This window comes from Telopea speciosissima, chromosome 2 (assembly GCF_018873765.1).
Source record: "Telopea speciosissima isolate NSW1024214 ecotype Mountain lineage chromosome 2, Tspe_v1, whole genome shotgun sequence".
NCBI classification, from domain to species: Eukaryota; Viridiplantae; Streptophyta; class Magnoliopsida; order Proteales; family Proteaceae; genus Telopea; species Telopea speciosissima.
In genome coordinates, this window is record NC_057917.1 from 9,424,570 (window position 1) to 9,444,894 (window position 20,325).

Sequence of the window (20,325 nt, forward strand, 5' to 3'; positions counted from 1 at the left end):
TAGAAGAATAAGGAAATATAGAAGAACAAGGAAAATAAGGAGTATTTTCAAAAAAGGTGACGTCAGCACTAATACCAGATCAAAACATTTATACCCTTTCTGGTCCGAGAGTAACCAAGAAAAATACATTTAATAGACCGAGGAGATAGTTTAATACCCTTAGGATCACGACCAGGAGGATCATCTGTAATGTATTTTAGTTTTCCCTTGGCATGAATGTAAGCTTGCACTGCTTAGGCCCATAATAGATAATTTAAAACTCCGCAAAGTTTAATAGTACTAATCTGAACTTGGACATTGTCCGTAGGTGGTTTAGGATCAGCCATAGGTAGTAGCAACAGCAATATTTCAATCGGCTCTTAGATAGAACCAGATTAGGGTTTGAAACAACCAAAAACATGAGTATACAATGTTAGGTCTTAATAACCTAAAACCAGCAGTAGCACTATTGACAACGGTAATATTAGGGTTTAAAAACCCTAAAGTAGCAACAGTAATCACAAGAATAGTAGTAGCACATCCGACAGTAGCAAATTAGGGTTTATGAACCCAAATCAGTAGCAATAACACAATCGGCAGTGGAGTATCAATTTTAAGGGTTTACCAACAAAAATAGATAGCTGAGAGTTGTTCTAGGAGAAGGGAAACAAAACCTAAAAGCTCTCACCAGAAAATTGGATCAATTGGAGAAATAAAACCCTAACGAAGGTTTTGTAGAAATAAGAACAGACATACCTTGTAGAAAAGGTCTTTAGTCTTCAACAATGATCAACTGACTGGATCTGAAATAGGTATATCAATAGACTTCAAGAAAAAACCGTCATAGTTCGAGAACTCGCGAGATCTCCGTCGAGATCTCATTTTTTTGAGAAGTCGAGTTGAATTGGTATACGAGTTAAAAAATTACACTTTCTCGGTCGAGATCTCGGGTCGACCCAGATCTCGACCCATCTACCTCTTTAAAAGTCACCTAACTCGACAGAACTCGATCGAGTTTTGTCCAAAAGCTGTTTTCCTCCCCATTTGAAGGTTGTGACTCATTTTAGCCAGTACTTGAGTTCGACAATCAAAGCACTGGGTCAGGTTTTGGGCCCATATTCCCAATCCCAAACCAACCACACCCATACATGCCTCAATATGACAGTAACAGTGGATCTCACGCCTCATGGCAACAGCTATACCATAGAATAGGGGACTTGACATATGCTGATGACAACTCTTATATGCTTGTTGTGGAGCACTATATGCAACAGTGCAACAACACTATGTCATGGGAAGACAATGTGGCATTACTGGCCAAGTAGCATTGAGGACTAAATACTTGATTCAAACTCAGTTTATGTGATGATAGTTGTAACTTGTAACATTGTCAAACAATTTGATGTATCACTTTAACATTTCTAATGCTTATTTAAGTTGTTTAGCCATTAATTGAATGTTTTGCTTGCTTTTTATCTAAATTATGTGTAGAGTAGGGAATTTTAGTACATCGTCGCCTAGCAACTTAGGGTCCGAAGTAAAACTCCTATTTGAACTTTGTTTTTGCAAAATCTGATAATGTCATTGTGTTTAAATGGCCTAAAATAGGCTGAATACCAAGTTTCAGACCCAAACTAGGTCTAAAACCCACCGAGTTGAGGTTTCGCGTTGAAAAAAAAAATATGCACCAACTCGAACGAGATCTCGGTTTTTCCCAGGGTCAAGTTCCGAGTTTTAATGGATGATCTCCAATTGATCTTGCATCTCAGGTAAGTAGTAGAATTCTAGTTTTCAATTGAAAACTTCATCTAGGGTTTAATTTACAGTAATATGCAGCATAAGGTGCTGCACCCCTTTAAGAAGAACTTGAAAAGACCTTCAAACCAGAATCGCAGAGTAACAACCAACTAATGGTTGTGCTCTGATACCATGTAACAGAATGCACCAATAGAAAAACAGAACCAAGAGAAAAAGAGAGGAGAGGAGACCTGATGCAGATTCATCACCGAAATGGGCTTCTTTTATTAGGAATAAGTCTAGGGTTGGGTTATATACATGTTGGGCCTTTGATCTCATGGATTTTCTATGTAATAGGCCACTTTAATGGGCTTAAAATATGGGTACATAGGTTGCATACGGGATTAGCCATATACTTAGTTTATTTTCATGTCTTTAATGTTTTAAATTGAACCGATCCAAAGCTGGTTTGAACCAATGGTTCAATTTAAGTGATTTTATTAGTTTTTCTTTTAGTTGTTTAGTTGGGTTGGATTAGGACTCTATTTCAGTTTCCTAGTGAGTTTAAGTTACCTAATAGGTTAAAGTAGGGCTGCAACAGGGTCAGGTTAGGTCGGACTTTTTAAAACCCTAGCCCAACCCTGAGTCCCCTTAGCTGGGCCCAAACCCGCCCTGACCCTGACTTGGGGCCAAAAAACCCTGACCCTAACCCTAACCCTGACGGGCCAAGCCCAGCCCAAGCCCGCCCTGATTGGCCCTGATTGGGCCGAGCTTGGTCTATTGGCCTTGACCCTGACCCTGGATGTCCTCAAAACAAAAGTCATAATCCATTATTGTAAACCTACAATGGCTTTCAATGGAATTCCCACAATGGCCACTACACTAATGGTGAAAAACATTTCAAAATAGAGTTGTATCATGAACCACTGATTTCCACATCAAATCGTAAAACTAAGAAGCATAAAAAAAGGTGAAAAGATGAAAGATTACAGATACAAATCACTAAATGGACCATTGATTAGTGGATGCATTAACCCAAGACAGATTTTCAGAATCAGGACATTGGAAAGTGGAATCGTCATGAGCCTTGGCATTTCAAAATTGATTTAAAAGAAGATATATGCATCCGAAACATACAGAGAAGAAAGATTGTAGCTGGACGAACGGAGATGGTGAAGGTGAATCTACTGCTGCAACCGCCTATGGAGCTTCTGCAATCGATGGGAAAACATATGGATAAGAGGAACCGACTACCACAGGGGAATATTTCATTATTTTGAGTTTGTAGGTCGCTGCAATCGCCAATAACCTCAATCGCCGACGCCAACTTGACTGTCTGAAATCACCGCGAACGGCGACGGAGAAGAAGGGGGCTAGGATTTGGTTTTCTTCACTGTGAGAATGGGGAATGGGGGAAGGCTGTTGTGGCTGCTAGGGTTCGAATTGAATGGGAAACGAAGAGAATGGGATTCTGCGTTTTTTCTTGTTTTTAGACTTCACTTGCTTTGGGTTTTTTGTATTAACTATTAACTTTGAGTTTTGGACCGGTTTCTACAACAACAACAACAAAAAAAAGGTTTTGGACCGGTCTGATCATTTTATAATTTGATATTTAAAGCATAGTTGGACACTTGAACCAGGTTTTAACTCGGTCAAGATGAGTCACCAAGTCGATTAAAAAATATCATAAAATCTGATCAAGAGTCATGGACTCATGGACATTCGTCAGTTGTCAATCTTAGAAAATGACCAGACCCGGTGTTGATTAGTCTATATTTCCCTTGAATCGGTGATTTTGTCCTATTCCAAAAAAAAATTACCAAGTTAGGTCATTTATAGTTGGCTCATTGCAATCAGTCTAAGTTTCGTTCTCTCTTACTCTCGCTTTTTGCTTCTGTAACATCTATGTCTTACTTTCCCCGATTTCCCCTGATTGTGGAGGTTGATGCCTTGATGGGTATAGTATAGCACTAGAGGTCTAGAGAGCTAAGCCAAATATGGTTTTTTGGTTTTAAATCGACCCAAGTCATAATTTTACTAATTCAATTCTCTATTGACATGGTTTGATTTTACTGAATATAAGCTCTGATTCTTGCTTTGTTTTATTGGTCGCTCGTTGGTGTTTCGCCGACGACATTGTTGGCTAGGCGTCGCCTTGTAGATCAAGGTTCTCACCTTTATTAGGGATGTAAATGGATATTCGTAAATTCGTATTCGATCCGTGTTCGTATCCGTTTAGGAGAATCCGAATCCGTCCGAAACTAATCGGATATGAATATGATAATCCCCCTATCCGACCGATTATTATCCGATTCGTTTAACAGTCTGACGGTAATAAAATATCTGAAATATAACTTTGTGTTTGTCTATCCTTTTAAGTTACCTCATTGGATTTTGTTATCTTATTTTTATAAATTTATAAGTTAAGATAATGTGATTCTTTTTCTAGATTTGCTATTGGTTTATATATATTGTTTTATGCAATGTGATACATGGAATTACATATCTATTAAAAAATCAAAAGTAAAAAACGTAAGAGAATAAATGACTAAGAAGAGTAGAAGAAAGGGTAATTACTGAACTCTTAAGTCTCAACCCTAACCCTCATCATAAAAACGGTAAATATGTCAACGGATAGTCGAAAAATCGTATTCAATCCGTATTCATATCCATTTAGGAGAACCTATATTCAAAAAATCCCTATCCGGAAATTATCCGAATCCGTCCGAAAACCGATAGGAAATTATCCGAATCCGTCCGAATATAATCGGATACGAATATGATAATGCCACTATCCGACCGAATTTGATCCGTTTACATCCCTAACCTTTATTATGTGTTTTCTTGTTTGTTTGTTTTTTAAAATATAGTAGGAAAATCGAGCCTTATTTGATTCGACTCGTCTTTAGGAAAAATAAAAACCTGGTGACTCTGCCTTGTAAAACTCGGTCAAGATGAGTCACATTTTTTTTTTTTTAATGCTATAAATATGATTATATTTATATCATTATATGACTTGGACAATTTATGACCCTCGTTGTCACTGGTCCCTTGTTATTGTTGGTCGTTTGTCGAGTTTATCATGACTCAGGTAAAATACCGAGTCTTATTTTACTCGGACAATTTTTTACCCAATCTAGTCAATTTTTACCTTGACCTAGTCTATATAGTACAGAGTCTACCAACTCTGCTCTTCTATAATCTACACGACTGTTGACCAGGTTTTCCAAAATTTTGACTCAACTCGGGTGACTCACCCCAAATAAAAACCCGATTTTCCAACTATGCTGTAAAATAATTATATAATGTACTTAGAGGTCATATTTACGAACCCTATTTTTTATTTTTAAAAAATCAAAATAATAGAAAAAGATTCGTTGGTGACTTGGTATCATATTATCATATTTTGTAATATAATATCTCATATAATATAATATCATATTATCATTAATTCATTATATATAATCAAGGCCAAGACCAGGACCAGGGTCAAAATCAGGGCCAAAATCAAGGTCAAAACCAGGGTCAAAATCAGGGTCAAAACCAGGGCCAAAATCAAGGTCAAAATCAAGGCCATAATCAGGGCCATAAATCAGGGCCAAAATCAGGGTCGGGCCAATCCTAGGACTCAACCCTGACCCGACCCGACCCGACCCTGACTCAGGGTCATGAATTTTTTACCCTAACCAGCCCTCAGGGCCAGAAATCTTAGCCCAGGCCCTGTTCGGGCTCAGGGAGGGCCAGGGCCGACAGGGCCAAACTTGCACTCCTAAGTTAAGGATTGGGTTAGGTCTTTCCTTTTTAGTGTAGGAGTCTAATTTTAAGTCTTTTATATAAGGTTGTATGGGGGCCAAGTATGAAACACGAATTTGATTAATAAAAAGGACTTTTGCTTGTTGCCATTGCTGCTGCTCTACTCTTTTGAGTGTTGCCTTGTGAGTAATATCAAGGTGAGGGATTGGTGAACTCCGATCGACTCCTTGCATCTTGTAGATCAGAAGGTCCTTCTTCTAGTTCTTCAAAGCTGCTGCCATTGAAGATTTAATTTTTCAAGTAAGTAGTTTATTAATTCAGCATTCAACCTTCTTCTTCTCATCCTCCAACCTAAGCCCTATCTATCCCCATCGATTCCCCTTGTTATCCACCATTAAAACCCATCGATCCATTAAACCCTATACCTTCTACATTCTGTCCAGCATAATTCCCCCATCCAATTTCATTGAAACTAAAACCCTAGATCCATTAAAAATCTAAAACCTGCAACTATTCTTCTTCCCTTCTAGAAGGTCACATGCAAGGTGATTTTCGTGAGAATTCTACCCAGCCAAATCTAACCGTTAAAATCATCTCAAGTTTTGACCTAATGTTCTAGAACCTAATTCATGAACTCGATTTCAGTTTGGTGCAATTCCGACATGCAGATCTGTTCCAGCTGTGAATTTCCAATTCTGCCCTCATTATTATATTATTCTTCTGAGGTCACAATTAATATACCTATTCTACTAATCTGTTATTGTTGATTCTTATAGACTAAATTTATATTCGATTACTGAACATAACCCTAATTTCTGATCTCTGAATTTCCTGGTTAAATAACTGTTTTGCCCTTATTCTAGTTGTACTAGGATTCCCTCATATTAGCTGATCTAACCATTGGATCAATTTCAGCTTTTCAGCAATTGTTCCAGTCCCTATTTGGTAAACTCATATGGAATTTGGGATAATTCTAACCATCCGATTTTCTGTTATTAATATTTTCCCTAATCTGAACCATCCTTTGATGAAAAGATCCTGGTTTGGTTCCTAGTTTGAATATTCGAATGTAGGACTACATTAAGACCTGTCAAGGAGAATCAAACTTAACAGCCTCCCTCAAACTGCTTGTACCTATATGAATAGATTACAGCCAATAGGGGGGATTCCTAATCATATTAGGAATCCTAGTTACAATAGGAAAATAGAAACAAAACAGGAATTAGAACTAAGACTAGGTGACTAACTCGAACTAGGACTAAGGACTTCTAACTATAACCAAAATAAAAGAGACACATGAGGGAGGGAATCTCGATCAGAATAATAGAATATTGTAATCGAGATTACCCTTCTCCCTATCAAGGAACTAAAACTCAGAACTCGACCAGGTTTCGACCTTGGGAAAAACCAAGTTGATCGAGATATCTCGAGATCTCAGTCGAGTTGGTGCATTTTTTTTTCCAACTCGAAACCTGGTTTCAGTGGGTTTTAGACCTAGTTTGGGTCTAAAACTTAATACTCAGCCTATTTTAGGCCATTTAAACACAATGGCACTATCAGATTTTGCAAAAACAAAGTCCAAATAGGAGTTTCACTTTGGACCCTAGGTTGATAGGCGACGACATATTAAAATACCCTACTCTACACATAATTTAGTAATAGAAAGCAATCAAAACATTCAATTAATGTAAAACAACATAAATAAGCATTAGAACTGTTAAAGTATACAATACATCAATTTGTTTAACAATGTTACAACTTACAACTATCATCCTATAAATGTGATTGAATCACGCATTCAGTCCCCACTTGTGCCACATAGTCTTCCCATGTCATAGTGTTGTTGGAGTATTGTACACAGTTTGCCACAGCAGTCATATAAGAGTTGTCATCAGCATATGCCAAGTCCCCTATCCTAGGGTATAGAAGAGACGGTTTGCCATGAGGCGTGAGATCCACTGCTATTGTCATATTGAGGCATGTATGGGTGTAGCTGATTTGGGACTGGGAATATGGGCCCAAAACCTGACCCAGTGCTTTGGTGTAGTTGAATGATGCCGACAGCAGCTTCTCCGACGAAATCCAGCTCAAAAATGGTGAAAAACCAATGGCGGCAGCAGTGGTGCAGCCTCTCGGTCGAGATAGCTCGAGTTATCTCGAGATTTGGCACTTTTATAACGTAAGTTGGGTCGAGATCTAGGTCGACCTGAGATCTCGACGAGATATTGTAGTTTTTAAACTCGCAGGCCATATCGTCTCGACCTCCAGAAAAACCGAGATCTCGCAAGATTTAGTTCCTTGCTCCCTATGAGCGTGATAAACTTCTACAGAGGGCAAACCAAAAAGACTGAAAAATCCAAGACCAGACCAACTGATTTTTTTTTGGTTCGGTTTCGGCTTAGATTTTAGGAAACCCAGGAATCAATCGGTATGGTCCAAGACCAATTGGACAAAAAAGATCATCTGATTGCAAGACAGATCCAGCGAACTAGCTGACTATTTAGAATAAAACAGAAGGGCTGAACTAATTTCACTCTAAATGCTAAGAGAGTCAATTTAGAGGCCAAACCAAAAAGACTGAAAACCCAACTGAAAAATCCAAGACCAGACCAACTGATTCTTTTATGGTCCTGTTTCTGCTTTAGATTTTAGGGAAAATCCCAGGAATCAGTCGGTACAGTCTGAGACCAATTGGACAAAAAAGCTCATCTGATTGGACCAATTAGACAAAAGCGATAGAAAAACCCATATTTAATGATTACTATTTATATATGTACTTAGTCATTGGATTTCAATTGATTATGACTGCTACAAATCAGCATATCTGCAGTATAAAAACCTGCTGTAGCTCTGCACAAGGCTCCCATTGGTTAAAGAGTTGGTACCTGAACTACCAATGCGGTCAGAGGAAGAGGTGGAGAATTTTCAGCAGCTCCTGAAGCAAGAAGTCGAGTCATTCTCTGAAGTTCACTTGTTATCAGTTCATCATCAAAACCAGATGAGGAAACCTGCAGAACAGAGTATAAGACAGAGATCAGAGAACTAAAATTTGAGAGCTAGGTTTAATACCATGACTTGGACTTGATTATGGATCAAATAGAGATTTGGATGACAACTAGGCCAAGATTTCAATTTAGAAAAGCTCATGCCTTCATTTTGATGTTCAAACTTCCAGCACCATATAAGTTTTCCAATCCAACAAACTTTCTGTCTAAATTGACTTAAATTAAGTATTTAAATCCGAAATTTTCAAGTTCTTTCTCAAGTTTCTAAAATACTGTATGATTAATAATCTTATAACAAGAGCACAAACCCACTCGAAGAACAACTAAAGGCTCTAAATTGCATCATAAAAGACAGACCTGAACCATAACCATTACTTCTGAGATGTTGGACACTGGATTTTCAGTCTCAACAGTCTGACCTCGACCTCGGCCTTCTCGAACCTGATATAAAAAATCAACAATAGAATGTGAAGTGCAAAAGAATAGTACACTCAATGTAAGGTGCATCATAATAGATAATAAAATCCATAATTAACTAGACCTAATGTGTTAGTGTATGAGTTGCAACAGAATAAAGTATATATTTAGCTGCCTTAGAGTTATGTCAATCACCAGAGCTTACCGTCAATTGACGCCAAAACCCTTTATTATTGATTCTGTTCCAGATGGGAAGAGTTGAATGTTGTAAAAATTCTTGAAAGATCGAGGCAAATCTGCAAGCAATTCTAGAAACATTTGGGCAACTCACAGGCTCCTCAACTGCAGTCACACCCTCCCTGAGAAACCAAGGTATTACCTGTTCGGTAAACTAAGGCGAATAACCAAGTAAATAAGTACTCTAGAATCTGCATGAACTCAGCAGATCTAGAAATGGGAATCAACACACACTGACCTGAAGTTTCCAAGCATAAAACCTACAGTTGGTTTTCCCTGAACAGAGTATCCAACTGAGAACTCACACTTGTTTCGGTATTCATTTACAAGGGGTGATTCAAGGATACCCTCTAGTTTACATGGAAGACCCCCTGCAGATATTAAAATACGAAGAAAATCGTAAGCTCCTACTATTTCCAGTCACTTCAGGAAAAAAAATAACCATAATGACCACTAACTACACTAGTTACCTCTAACCATAAATTGGATCTTTATCAATCATTGGTTACAGGACTAGTATTGAATGGGTGCAAGAGTGAAGTGCAGCAGGAGCTGAACATGGAAAAAAAGAGATGGATTCATAGAGTATGAGGGACATGGTATTTACAGGGCACCCAAAGAGCACCTGAATCATGTCTCAACAGTGATTGGAACATCACTAGCAGTATCTGAAAGTGTCAGAGAGAGGATATAAAAAGTACATAAATACACCTGAAAAATAATGTCACTCTTAACCCATTTGATCCAAGTTGAAAGAGCCCGTGGAAGACATAATAGGAGTGCAAATGACACAAACATCCAGTCTTCTTTTGCACCAGGAAAGTGCAGAATGAATATCTTGCAATGTATCTTTCTTTCTTCCCTTTTTTTTTTTTTTTTTTTTTGGGGGGGGGGGGAGAGAAGGGGAAGACGGGATCACAAGCTTTCCTTAATTTTTTACGAGTTTTTGGATAAATGATAAGAAATCTAATCTGATTGCAAAGCCTTTCAAGAACAAGATAAATTACCGAGAGTATATATTTGAACAGACAAACGCTTTAACTCGAGCAATTTGAGAACTTCATTGCCCATTGGATCTAGGAGAGAGTTTAGATAGGACTGCTTTAGGTTAGGAACATCCATACCATGGTGGACATAGTATCTTTTAGACATTGCATGATAATATCAAACTAGATCCTTTGTTTGAAAGAGCAACATTTCATTAAAGATATTCTTCTCTGGCTATCCCAACATAATGATCAATATTAACAAGAAACTCTATGTATCGATGAGTAAAGAATGAATCAAGGTTGGGAGAATTAAGCATTTCAATATGCTTGTATTCTCCAAAATAAATCCACCATTCACATGAACGACCATGAGGTCTGGCAACCATCTAGATAAGGACTAAAGATGTAGAGGATCTAAAAAGGTATAAATTTGCCAAAAATGAAGCTAAGAAGATTATGGGAAAAGCAAAGTCAAAGAAATATGAAGATTTTTATAATAATTCGAGCAGAAAGGAAGGGGAAAAAGTTTTCAATAAGATAGCTAAAATGAGGGAAAGAAAGAGTAGAGATCTCGAACATCTAGATGTATTAAAAGTGAAGATGGTAAAGTATTAATAAGGAATGAGGACATTAAGGAGAGACGGATAGATTAATTCTACAGCCTACTAAATGAAGATTTTTCAAATAATAATGTCCTGGAAGACTGCATTATCCATCAAGACACCACATATCATAGATATGTACGAAAGATTAGGGTGCCTAAAGTAAAAGAAGTTTTAAAGAGGATGAACCCAGATGAGGTTCCAATAGAAGTGTGGAAGAGCTTAGGAATCTGCAGTTTATTTTGGCTAACCAAGTTGTTAATCAGATTACGAACACAAAGAAAATGCTAGATGAATGGAGGAGAAGTATTGTGGTTCTGATTCACAAAAATAAAGGTAATATTAAGAGCTGCAATAACTATAGGCATAAAACTAATCAGTCATACTATGAAATTATGGGGGAGGGCAAACTACTAGATGCAGCTCCAAGAAGGAAGAAGAAGAAGAAGAGGCCCTGAACTTAGGGTTTGAGTAGGGAGCCATAGATTAGGATTTATTATTTTCCATACTTAGTTTATTTTCTTGTTTTTAGATTGAACCGGTTTAGAATTGGTTGCATCCAATTGGTTCAATGGGTCTAATTTAAGTGAAGTGTTCCTATTGGTTAATAGGTTCTTATATCCTATTGGCTAATATGGAATCTACTTTAAATTAGTTGTTTTTAAGTTAGATTCTTTTATTTTAAGTTAGAAGGGGTAGTTGGGACATTTTACTATTTTAAATTAGTAGTTTGATTGCAATTAGATCCCTTCCACAATTTTAAGTGAAGAGGAAGTTAGATTGTATTAGGACTTGGCCTTTGGCCTTTATTTATAAAAAGAGAAATCGTGGGAGGCTCCCCCACAGAATTTTGAATTTAAAAAAAGACAGATATCGTGGCTGTTTGCTGCTGTTCCTTGCTCCCTTGTGAGTGTATGCATCCTTGTGGATTTCAAGGTGGAAGGTGGGTGGATTCCTGCGATTCTTTACGCCGTGACGGCTGGGAGGATCTCTCTTCAAAGGTGGTTTCATCCTTCAAACATTCAAGCTACTGCCGGTGGATTCCAGTGTGAATTTTAATTTTAATTTTCTGTTTTATTTTCATAAACCCTAAGAGGATCTCAGTTCTGTCCAAATCTGTTTACCCATCAGAAATCATCCAAACTTTGACCACAGCCTTCCCTCACCACTATCTATACTCGATCCTGACTGCTGCCTCCATCCCTAGTTAAAACCCTAATTTCTGTAAAAACTCCATTAACCACTAAACCCTAAAAATTACAGATTCCACACTTCTAACCATCAAAACCCTCCCATATTTGGATCGAACCTCCCTCTCACAGTCCCCTAAACTCGATCCCAAGCCCAGCCCTATCCATCCATCTAAACCCTAGCTTTAGTGATTTCCCTAATTTCTAAAAACCCGAAACCCTAACCCTAATTCTGTGGGAATTTTAAATTGAACTAAATCCTTTTTTTTTATATCATAATAGTCCCCTAGGCCTGCTGATCATTACCCTATATTACTTTCATCCATAACCCTAGTCTAAACCCTAGATTTGCCCAAACAGTCCCAAATCTGCCCCAAACAGCAGACTTGATCGGAATCTGATTTCACCTGGCTCCTAGTAGGATTATCTCCTATTCTAGGACTACATTACTACTATTACGAAGAACCAATTTGGTTTTATGCCAAGAAGATCCACGACATAAACTATTTACTTAGGAGACTAATGGAAAGATTTAAAGATTGCAAGAACAATCTCCATATGATCTTTATTGACCTAGAAAAAGCTTATGACAGAGTCCCTAGAGAGTTACTCTAGCAAGTACTAGAGAAGAGAAGTGTTTCAAGTAAATATGTGGACATAATTAAAGATATGTATGATAGTATGGTGACTAGTGCAAGAACTGTGGGAGGGATCACGGAAGTGAATTCCCAATTACAATTGGGTTACATCAAGGATCAGCTTTATGCCCTTATTTGTTTGTGCTTATCGTTGATGATTTAACCAAAGACATTCAAGATGAGGTTCCTTGGTATATGTTTTTCGTTAATGGTAATGTTTTGGTGGATAAGAAAAAACAGGGATTAACGCCAAGTTGGAGTTATGGAGATCAACCTTGGAATCAAAAGGCTTTAAGATAAGTAGAACGAAGATATAGTATATGGTGTGCAATTTTAGTTACACTAGGACAGACAATGAGGTGGTGATAATTGATGAGACGGAGATTCTACAAATTGATTATCTGGGCTAAATCATAAATAAAGGTGGCATAGAGGATGATGTTTCACAGAGAATTAAAACAAGATGGATAAAGTGGAGAGGTGCTAGAGTGTTGTATGGTCACCCTATTCTTTAAAACTTAAGGAAATTTTTATAGGACACTCATAGGACCAACAATGATGCATGGTGCGTAATGATGGGCACTTAAGAAGCATCATGTAGATAAACTCAGTGTAATGGAGATGAGGATATTGAGATAGATGTATGCAAAACCAGGAAGGATAAAATAAGTAATGATCATATTAGAGTTGAATTGGGAGTAGCTCCGATACATGATAAACTATGAGAAAGTCGTTTGAGGTGGCACGGCCATGTTCAACAGAGGCCTTTGGATGCTCCAATATAGAGGAGTGATTTTATTGAAATTGAAGGAACTAGAAGAGCCAAGGGCAGACCTTAATGACCCCAGGAGAAGAAGTGAGGAAACAAATGCATAGCTTAGGCCTTGTATCAAGTATGACCTCGAATAGAGTTGATTAGAAGGCAAGGATCCATGTAGTCGACCCCTTTTAGTTGGTTAAGGCTGAGTTGTTGTTGTTGTTGTTGTTGTATGTTTCTTTATTCATGGTGCATAATGTACTTGTTTTACTTGTCTTTTCTATCTTCTACTACTAAAACAATGTGTAAAATAGGCACAAGGTATACAATAGGGTTGATGTAGATAAGTCACCTAAAGGGTTTATTTTATTGAAAATAAGCTTTGTGTTGGGTAATAAATGTATTGGGTTTTTTATCCCATGGGTTTACTTTGTATTTGGCCAATTTAATGGACCAAAAATATGGGTACAAAGTAGGAAGACGGGATTTACGTCATTAATTTAGTTAGAGTCCTGTTTTGAGTCTATTTCCTTTATTCTTTCACTCTCCTAGTCAATTTAGGACACCTTATTAGTTAAGGATTGGCTTAGGCCTTTCCTTTTTAGTGTCTAAGTCTATATAAGTTTGTAAGGGAGGCCAGCATTGTCCACGAATTTGATTAATGAAATCTTGGCTTTAGCCTTTGTGAAAATCCTGAGATAGACTTATCTACATCAAGGGTTAGGCGTATACAGCCAACCAAGGGTGCAAATCCAAACTACCACTTTGTGTGACTTTCTTGCAATATAAAAGTCTACAGATGTTTATATAGACTAAAATAAGGTTTCATGGAAGTATTGGAGTTTAATATGGCCGTTTGCACCCCAAAATGGCCAACTGAAACATACTGGCAAAAAATGCATGGTTTTCGCAAAATTTCGCCCATTTCGGTAGATTTTGGTCATTTCAATCAAGTCGAAACAAGAACAAAATCCAAGTTTTTGAACCTTTCCTAAGATCATGGAAATTGAATCACAACATCACCAAAAAATTTCAAAGGAATTGTGGATCCTTCTTTACCACTAGAGTCTGTTGTTAGTTTCTCATTCATAAGCTGTAATCCATGAGTCTGAAAGGAGCTTTACTAACTCATCACGAGAGATTTAAGAAGGGACAAAGGTACACACTAGAGTTGTTGGAGAATTTACAATGAGGAAAAGAACATAATAAGAAGAATTTGCAGCATCCAAAGAATTAAAGAATGATTTTGAAACGATATACAATTTAGAGGTGAAAAGTTCCTACAAAAGTTGATGACACCTGAGAAGATCTCAAAATTTGGATTTGGACTTGAATCATATCAGGGATGTTAGGGTCTACTGGGGGAAAATTAAAATTAGAATAGAGTGTTATCAACATTGCTCCTACACTTAATGTTGTTTCGACAGATTCTAAACTAGCCTGATGAAAGAGGGAAAATCTGGTCTCTAACAAAGCAAGTTAAGAGGCGGAAGCAAAATGACAAGTCGCGCAATCAGCTACCAGCCTACCATGACTACTCTTCGCATATCTCTGTCTATTCCCCCCCCCCCCCACCGCACTCATCATTTTCGTTTTCTCTTCAAACCTCTTTCTCTCATTATACTCAGCCTTCATGTGTAAGCATCTATACTACATCTTAGGAGTAAAGCATGATCATTTTGGCACATTAAGCTACACATTCCAAAAAACATCAGCAAAACTTCATGTATTACAAAATGAATGAGAACTTGCATAGTTGATGAAGTCATAGGTTATCAACCATGAAAGAATTGGGTTTTTCATCATCACCACAAAAAACATAGATACAAGCGCGCAAGCTAGAGAGAGAGAGAGATGCTGAATCAAGTATTTAAGTACCATCCATACAGGAAATAAGAACATTACCAATTTCTCTAGACTTGAGAATCCATTCTGGAATAGGAATTTTATCTGGACAAGCTTTACGTGCATTTCGAGTCTACAAGTAAATGCCAGAGCTCAGATTCATGACAGCAATACATTATAACTTTATCTAAAATGAATATATCTCTCTTTATGTATAAAATATAAAATATTCAAAAAGAAACTGAAGAATGGTATCTTACAAGTTTTTTAAGAGCTTGTAGGAGTGCTCTTTTCTTGTGCTCCAACTGATCACTGTAGGGCAAATGAGCAAGGGGAGTCACCACAGTGCGAACGCTTCTTTCCCTTGAAACAGAATCATCAATTACTGACTCACCCTTCTCAACAGGGTCACCATCCTGATGACAATTTAAAGAAATAGAAACACTTGGACCCTCGTTGCTCAAGAAAGTTTCTGTAGGTTGCTTGATGCTCTCAGTAGGAGGGATTGCCAATTTAGTTTCCATCTCAAATGATCGTGGGATGATATCTGCAACCTTTACATGCCTACTAGCTATAGGTTTTCCATCCAGCATCTGTAGCATTTGAGAATATAAAATGATGGTAAAGTGCTCTGGGAAGCGTATATATTGTAGAATGTGATACAGGGGATACCTCAATAGCATTTTTGACCTGTTCGGTACTTTCAAAACTCATAAAACCAACAGTCATACCCTTCTTCTTTTTAGCTGTTTTATACATAATGCCCTGTCAAATGAGATAATAAAAATCAAGTACAATCGCTCAGCATTCAGTGTCCTTCCCCAAACAGCAAATACATTATCTTAGTTTTGAAAAATGGAAAGCTGCAATTAGTAAAAAGGGTTTAAAAAAATTACTAGCATGAGTGTGTTCCTCTACCAACCTATGCAGATGAATTACATAAATGGGCTTATTTTATTATAAATACGCTTTGGGTTGGGTCAACCGCCTCCCACCACTTCCGCCACCCTCGGTGGTGATATCTAAGCCACCAAGGGCCCCTTTTGTCTCCTTTTGTGTTTTTCTTGTCCCTCTTGAAGGACTGTTTCTCCACTTTTCTTGTGGATTTGTTGGTGTTAGTTGATGTTTTAGGCTTTCTCCAGCACTTTGTGTAATTTCTCCTTTGGGACCAATGAGACAAAATTCGGATCTTTCTATTGCTACATCTGGAACTGAAGGGCAAGTTCATGGTTCTCATGACGGCTTTCCCACCTTTCCTGTTTGCTCCGTTCACTTAGATGGAAGCAATTGATGTGGTTGCGATCCTACTATCTTGCCATCGAATCCCACGGGTATTTGGGTTATCTCACTGGTACAAAAGTGAAACCACCACTGAAGGTGCTGACCAAGAAAAATGGGGTTCAGAAAATTCTCTTGTTATGTCATATCCCCTCAGCAGTATGCAACCGCATCTTGCTCGGGGTTCTCTCTTATTGGACATTGCTGGAAAAATTTGGAAGGCAGCTCAGGAAACCTATTCACAGGTTGGGAACGATGCCCAAGTCTATGAATTGCGCAAGAAACTTCATGAGACCAAGCAGAAGGAGCTCAGCCTGTCTCAGTATTACTATGAGTTGCGTAGCTTATGGCAAGAGTTAGACTTTTATGACACTTTTTCAAGCATCTACACCTACTGTTATAACGTTTCAAAAAAGGGAGGACAAATTCCGTGTGTATGATTTTCTTGCTGGCCTTAACATTGAGTATGATCCAATTCGTGCTCAGGTTCTTAGCCGAGATCCCTTCTCTACTCTGGAGCAAGCCTATTCTCTGGTTCATCTCGAGGACAGCCGCAGGGCTGTCATGTGGCCGCCTCCCTCTTAGGACCAATCAGCCCTTTTTTTCAGGGTCTCCCGTACAGCCCAAAGGTGGGGCTTCTCGTCCCAATGACTGTTCTGCTGCTGATCAAGAATCCATCCGGTGTGAGTATTGTGGGAAAGAGAGGCACACTAAGGAATTTTGTTGGAAGCTTCATGGTCGTCCCACTGCTTCTTCCACTTCTAACAAAGGACAAAATCGTGGGAAACCCTCTACCCACCATATTGAGACTGTTGCTGCTGATCCTCCATCTAGTGCTGCCCCTGCCACTTCTCAAGATGAACTGACTGCACTTCTCTGTCATTTGATAACCAAATTGGATTCTTCTACCTCTACTAATAATGCTTCCGCTTCTTCCTCCACTTTGGTACCTTCGACTCCTGCATCTTCATGTATTTATTTTTGCGGGTCATTATGCATCCGCGGCCTCCCGCCCATGGATTATTGATTTTGGTGCCTCTAATCACATAACCTAGGGGTGTCAACCGGTCAGTCTCGGCAGAAGTGGGAGGAGTCCTTGCTGTGTCACAAGGTGTTTGATAACTTGTCTAGCAAAAGAGCTGGATATAGTTGTAGCTGTGGGTGTTGGGAATTGTAGTTCCCTATCTTTGTATGATCAAGGACAGAAGTGGGAAGAGTCTTGCTGTAGTGGCAGTTGAAACTCCTAGTCTCTTGAGCAAGTACCAAACCCCAAGGGAGTATTGCTCTGTGAATGTAGGCAATTTGCCGAACCAAGTAAAAACTGTGTTGCGGTTGTTGTTAGCTTGCATAGAAGTGAATTTGGTTTTGCAGGATGGGCATGTATCTCCTAGTAGACCTAAGCACTATTGGTTGAAGGTGGGAATACATGTGAACTGTAGCTGGAAAAATGGACAGCTCCAGCCAGTGGTGTTTTCAGTCTGAGTGTTAGACCTGCACAGTGTCAGTTTTGGAACAGGGGTACAGTTTTGGGATTAAAATTTTGAAAACACCAATTCCCCCCCCCCCCCCTTTTTAGTGTGTTGAAGCCAGTTCAACAAACCCATCATAACCTCTATTGCTAGAGAGTCAGCTAAAGAAGTTCTGGATCTTTCCTTTCAAGATAGAGACACTTGTCAAAGAAACAATGGAAATGAATCCAGAGGCAACAGGATGAATCTCCAAAGAATTCAATGCGGGGTGAGAATCAGGTCTATGACAAGAGATGAATTGCCCCTACTTCCTGGTTGCTAATACAGACTGCTTATCTCAATGTAAGCAAACGAATGCTGGGACTAAAAATGTGTTCTTAATCCAAGTTTAGTTCTTCTCCCATAATGCCAGTAAACTACACAAGCAAATCTGGCATTTTATGGAACACACCTTATAATATTTCTTACATAATTCATTAAAAGATTGAAACATTATTCCATTAACATCTTAAAACGCTCAAATACCATTTCTCAACAGGCAAAAGTTCGAAATTGCCAAGTCATTGATAAATGAGAGTGGTTAGCAATCAAACCAATTGGTTAAGCATCAAAAACAGTATACCCAAATTGAAATAACAATTCAAAACGAAAAAACCCGCTTGCCTGATCAGTAAGATGACTCCTCAATTTGTCTGAATTCCAATTCAGCGGGAGATGCACTAAGCATTTGGCAAGGGAAGGATCTGACGAATAGACTAGAGCATCTGTCATGAGAACATTATCCGCCAAATCAGTGGTTTTAACTTTCTCTCCATTCTCGCACTTCATAAGCTTCTTTGCCCTTTCGGACGTGGGGTCCCAGGTGTTATCCGGCCGAGGCTGCAGTTCTTCCTCGCCATGGGCAAACCTGCAAGCATCCCCATGGCTGCAAGACCCCGATGCGCTCCTGAAATACGAACACAAGGATGTCTTCCACAGAGGATGGTGTGCATTTTTAGCTTCTCCGTTTACTTCCTCGGGGTCCTTTCTCTTCCGTTTCTCAACTGAATCCAAGCATTCATGTAACTGAAAATTCAAAGGTTGTGTTTCTTCGCCGGACGCAAACGCTGTTTTGTCGCTTCGTTCCTCGCTCGTTGCTGCTGCTGCTCCTACTTCTTCTAGGGTTTTCTGAGGCAGTTGCTCGATTGAATCACACTCGTTCACGGGATGGGGAACGAGTGGGTGGATTGCTTCGAGAGAAGGGTTTAGAGTATTGGTTGCAGAGGCATCTCTTTCCGGTGAAGCTTCCATCGTTGGGAAGTTCGATACCGCTCCGCCAAGGGACAACGCAAGGAACACAGAAGTTGGGGAGTAGTAGAAAGTACAATTCCAATATTCCTAATCTGAAAAAAAATCCACACCCAATGGCTCCGTCTGGTTGCAAGTAAAGAGGCAAGAGAGGGAAAGAGCAATGAAAACAGTGTAAAAAGGGGGGAAACCTTTATAATGGTGATTGTGTTATATTATTTAGGGAAAACTTCTTGTACCCCTGGAACTAACTCAGAACTCATGTTACCCCACGATTTGAAAAAACTACACGTACCTCCCCCACGATTGAGCACTAATATTGTGTTAAGAATGGTTAATTTACCATTTTACCTTTCATGCAAAAAACCGCAAAACAAAGGGAGACAAGTTAGGGTTAAGAATGGTTAATTTACCATTTTACCCTTCTTTGCAAACCATTTATTCTCCATCAAAGGCGATCTTCCTGAGGCCATTAACCTTCGACAAAGACACTCTGTCGACCTATTGTTCTCCTAGAAGAACAATTTCAGTTTTTGCAGTCACACTTCTTCCATTGGCATATGAAAATGCCTGAAATTGGCTCCGGCTCCCTCCTTGGGGCCACCCGCCTGAGAGGAAACTCCCTAGTGAACATGGAGGTCCTAGTATCTTTTGGTTCGTGCATGTTGCAAGGTCGTGCACAAGCCCTGAAGGAATTAGTCGGCCAAAGGCCGGACACCTCTAGTTCCAAACAAAAAAAAAAAAAATGCCTGAAATTGCTCGTTACACTGCTCTTGTTGCAAAGAACGCTAAACAAGCTACATCAGACATGACAAAAGGTTTTGCATATCAAAATTGAAATTGAACAATCGATCTCTTCCATCTTCCTTTAGTTTTTTCAACTATATTTTCAAGGAGGGATCTTACCCTGTGTATCAGACCGTCAAAGATAAAAACTTCTTCCTTCTTCCGTCCTTTATTTGTTTGGATTTGGGAGAATGAATCCAACGAGGGCAGCGCTCATTGGTTCGCTGATTTTCTAGTTTATGTTGTTGATGCTTCTGCATCTTGTTAGAAAAACAACGCCTAGAAATGGGATTTGCAAAAGAAAATGAAAAAGAGGAAAAGAACAGACACACAACACAAAGATGTTACGTGGTTCA

The 20,325-nt window shown here is 38.8% G+C and overlaps 1 protein-coding gene across 1 annotated transcript in view; it reads right to left on the bottom strand.

The window, feature by feature from the left end:
• The window catches only part of LOC122652210 (zinc finger CCCH domain-containing protein 24), a 43,791-nt gene extending 24,512 nt beyond the window's left edge, over positions 1–19,279 (bottom strand). Inside the window, exons 1-8 of the mRNA XM_043845891.1 lie at positions 18,560–19,279; positions 15,822–15,914; positions 15,410–15,742; positions 15,210–15,282; positions 9,367–9,499; positions 9,097–9,250; positions 8,832–8,915; positions 8,355–8,477 (exon numbers count right to left, since the gene is read on the bottom strand). Of these exons, the coding sequence (XP_043701826.1) occupies positions 8,355–8,477; positions 8,832–8,915; positions 9,097–9,250; positions 9,367–9,499; positions 15,210–15,282; positions 15,410–15,742; positions 15,822–15,914; positions 18,560–19,186 (1,620 nt within the window). The 5' untranslated portion in view covers positions 19,187–19,279. The remainder of the gene's footprint in view (positions 1–8,354; positions 8,478–8,831; positions 8,916–9,096; positions 9,251–9,366; positions 9,500–15,209; positions 15,283–15,409; positions 15,743–15,821; positions 15,915–18,559) is intronic.
• Between the last annotated feature and the right edge of the window lie 1,046 nt (positions 19,280–20,325).